Below are 3,357 nucleotides of genomic sequence, written 5' to 3'. Positions count from 1 at the left end.
AGCCAGTTTCTGCAGGAGAATGTTATGAAAAATGGTGCCAAAGGCCTTACTGAAGTCCAGGTAAACAACATCCACAGCTCTTCCCTTGTCCACTAAATGGACTAGGACTCACCTTGACATAGAAAGAGATCAGGTTGGTCAAACAGGACCTGCCTTCTATAAATCCATGTTGACTGGGCCTGATCACCTGACTATCCTGTGCATGCTGCATTATGACACTCAGGATGATCTGCTGGTTGGTTTTTTTTTTGGTTTTTTGCTTGGTTGTTTTTTTGGTTGGGTTTTTTTTGTTTGGTTGGTTTTGGGTTTTTTGAGAAAATCCTAGAGAGAACATTCTCAAATATTATTAGGGATACCTGAGGAGAATTCAACTCTCAGATATACGAAAAGGGTCTTTGAGGAAAAATATGTGCCATTGTGGGCTACTCCTCTGTAAGTCTCAGTTCGCCTGATGTTTTTAAGGTTACACGGTAAGTCTCATGGCAAGAGCAGAAACACATATGCAGTCCAATTTTCACCACATCAGGTGACATCGTCTTTGAAAAACAGAGCTGTGACTGACCAACGTGAAGTTTCAGGCCAAAAAGCAAATGGACAAGGACTGAAAGGAAGAAGGGGGTGAAAAGTCCTGAGAGAGGCATGACATTGTCTTTCCAAGGCCAAAGAGCTTTTTGAGGGTAAGAGATGTTCTCATGGAGAGAAGAAAACATCTCATTTGAATCATCAAGACAAAGTGATCCCATAGAGTTCCTGAAAAGGAACCACCCAAGCAACACTCACATAAGTTCCACTCAGCAGAAAGACCTTGAAACGCATGTTTATTTCCATTTTTTAATCCCAGAATCTTTTTCCCAAGGGTGATTTTGGACCATGGGAATACAAAATTGGCTAAGTGCACATTGCAGTTAAGAGTCCAAGTGCAAGAAGAAATCCAAACCAAGCCTCTAACCTAAGTGGAAGCCATATTTGTTCCTTTAACAGCCAAGTCTCTCTGAAGTTTTGCTCTCAGAGTGGCCATAAAGTGCATGGGTAGCTTCTAGGACAGAGGCAGAGAGCAGGATCATGAGACACGGTTATACAAGTAAGACCATCCTGTGACGGTGGAATGTCCGGAGTCATGAGCTTGGCTTGACTTAATTACTTCCCCATGATGCCACCAGCATTCTCACCCTTCCATCTGACATGATAAAAAGGTCACAGAGTCACACAACAGCTGAGGTTGATAGTGACCCTGGGAAGACTTCTAGTTCACCCCACCTGCTCAAGCAGGGCACCTAGAGCTGGCTGCCCAGGTCATCTTTATGCCTCTAAGCAGCAGGAGGAGGGTAAAGAGAAAGTGCCAAAGCACCACGTGCCCATACTTGTCACCCAGCACCTTCACCTCGAGACACTTAACCAGGAACGCTACACCCATCTTTTCCAAATCCTGTTTCAAGGCAAATTATCTGCACAGCTGGGAGACAAAGGAGCTTATTACACCGTCTTCCCCCTTCCCTCAGAAATTACATTTTCAGGGTCTGCCCGCATGTACCATTCCACCCAGGACCCATCGTACACAGAAACATCTGGCTTGCCACAGAGGTACGCCCCCAGAGCCACGTGGCAGGCAGTGACCCCAGAGCCACACGTGGCTACCACTGGCTTCAAAAGGTCCACCTTCTTCTCCTGGAACAGACTGCGGATCTGCTCAGGGGTCTTCTCTAAGCCAGACTCTGTGAGGAAATCAGTGAAGGGAATGTTCGTTGACCCAGGGACATGACCGGGCTCAACTCCTGGAGGAAAACCAATACAGATGAGAATTAACCTCTTTTGTCTGAGAAAAATCCATTGTAAAACCCGTCCTCTGTTTCAATGGGAGGAATATTTATTGTTTAGTGTATTTTGCTATAATATATTTGTTACACTAAATTTCTTAAAATACACTTGTTTTTGTTAAACTTTGCTTTACTAGATACTCAGGAAGGATGCTTTAACCTTCAGGTTACCACATGGACACAATCCTGTCAAGTTCTGTTCTTCTTTCCAGCTCCCTCCACACCCTCCCGGCATCAGACCAACCAGCTCTGATGAGGCACTGACTGAACATCCACAGGCCCTTCCGAGGGGAAGAGTAGCACCAATACATGAAGAGACCAATGAATATCCTTCAGGTGGATAAAAACTACACTCCTCACCCTAGCCCCTCATGAGTAAAAAAAGGCCCTTCCGAGGGGAAGAGTAGCACCAATACATGAAGAGACCAATGAATATCCTTCAGGTGGATAAAAACTACACTCCTCCCCCTAGCCCCTCATGAGTAAAAAAAAAAAAAAAACAAAACAAAACACACAGCTTCCCCACTCTTGAATTTTAAAGAGCTGCACTTGCTAGTAAAAAGGAGAGGACGACAGGCAGATACAGTGCCTCAAGTCCCGTCCCATAAAGTACAACCATACTTGCCTTCATTACCTCTACAGGAGTCAAACTGATGGGCACCTTAAATAAAACCCCTTTTATTATGTCAATGTCTCAGGTGGCACATTACCGTCTCGGGGTTCTGGCTCTACTCCCCGGAACCGTCCCGCAGGGCGTGCATCCACTAGTTGGAAGCGGTGGGAATCCAAGTTATCTAAGACATCCTCATATGTTTTCACCAGGGACTTGTCCAACGAAGCGTGGAACTCAGTGGGAGCTACCTGGCTTTTCTCAGCGCTCAGCACATTCCCCTCTCGCTGCCAGTTCTTCAGGCCACCATCCAGAAGGGAGACGGCTTCATGTCCAAAGGCCCGGAACATCCACCACACTCGAGGCGCTGAGAAGAGACCCTGGTCGCTGCCATCATATACCACAACATGGGAATCGTTCCCCACACCCAGCTTCCCCACATACTCCGCAAAGTCAGCAGCCTTGGGCATCATGTGATCGTAAGGTGATGTACGGTCACTGCACTGGTCAATGTCAAAGAAAACTGCACCAGGGATATGGCGCTCCTCAAATTCCCGCTTTGGGTCGCGCTTCATCTTCGGCAAATACCAGGATGCATCCACGATTCTCAAGGCCCGACCAGCTTGCTGCGACTTGATGGCTTCTGAAAGCCATTTTGCAGACACCAGAGCACGGTAGAGGAGTTGTTGTGACATTGCTCCCAAGGCCTGGCCAAGATTACCTGATGCCTGGGATCTGCCTGAATCCACCTGGCTGCAAAATTAAGTGGCAAATTACAGACCAGCCTTACAAAACGCAACTGAACGAAGACGTATTTTGGGACCAAAGGCTTGTTGTGTCTGCACTGAGGTGCTGGCTAAGCCTACAGTTCGGGGTCCGAAACGCTCTAGCCCTGAAAACGAAAATTTCACAGAGCTCAGCCCAAACCCTGCC

At 46.9% G+C, this 3,357-nt stretch overlaps 1 protein-coding gene across 1 annotated transcript; it reads right to left on the bottom strand.

The window, feature by feature from the left end:
- Nucleotides 1–1,410: 1,410 nt before the first annotated feature.
- MPST (mercaptopyruvate sulfurtransferase) lies at nucleotides 1,411–3,175 on the bottom strand. Its single transcript, XM_010144759.1, has 2 exons — nucleotides 2,525–3,175; nucleotides 1,411–1,772 (listed from the first exon to the last, which is right to left on the bottom strand). The coding sequence occupies exons 1-2, from the start codon at nucleotides 3,117–3,119 to the stop codon at nucleotides 1,474–1,476; spliced, it is 894 nt and encodes a 297-aa protein (XP_010143061.1). The 5' UTR covers nucleotides 3,120–3,175; the 3' UTR covers nucleotides 1,411–1,473.
- Nucleotides 3,176–3,357: the final 182 nt, after the last annotated feature.

The sequence above is a fragment of the Buceros rhinoceros genome, unplaced genomic scaffold (genome assembly GCF_000710305.1).
Source record: "Buceros rhinoceros silvestris isolate BGI_N320 unplaced genomic scaffold, ASM71030v1 scaffold17220, whole genome shotgun sequence".
NCBI classification, from domain to species: Eukaryota; Metazoa; Chordata; class Aves; order Bucerotiformes; family Bucerotidae; genus Buceros; species Buceros rhinoceros.
This window is presented reverse-complemented; position numbering and strand designations above follow the sequence as displayed.

What these genes read in the sequence shown, in the direction of transcription:
- MPST (XM_010144759.1), bottom strand. Translation starts at nt 3,119, where the DNA reads ATGTCACAACAACTCCTCTACCGTGCTCTGGTGTCTGCAAAATGGCTT. An exon ending in AGAGCCAGAACCCCGAGACG is followed by an intron (nt 1,773 to 2,524) that starts GTAATGTGCCAC and finishes GTTTTCCTCCAG; the next exon opens with GAGTTGAGCCCGGTCATGTC.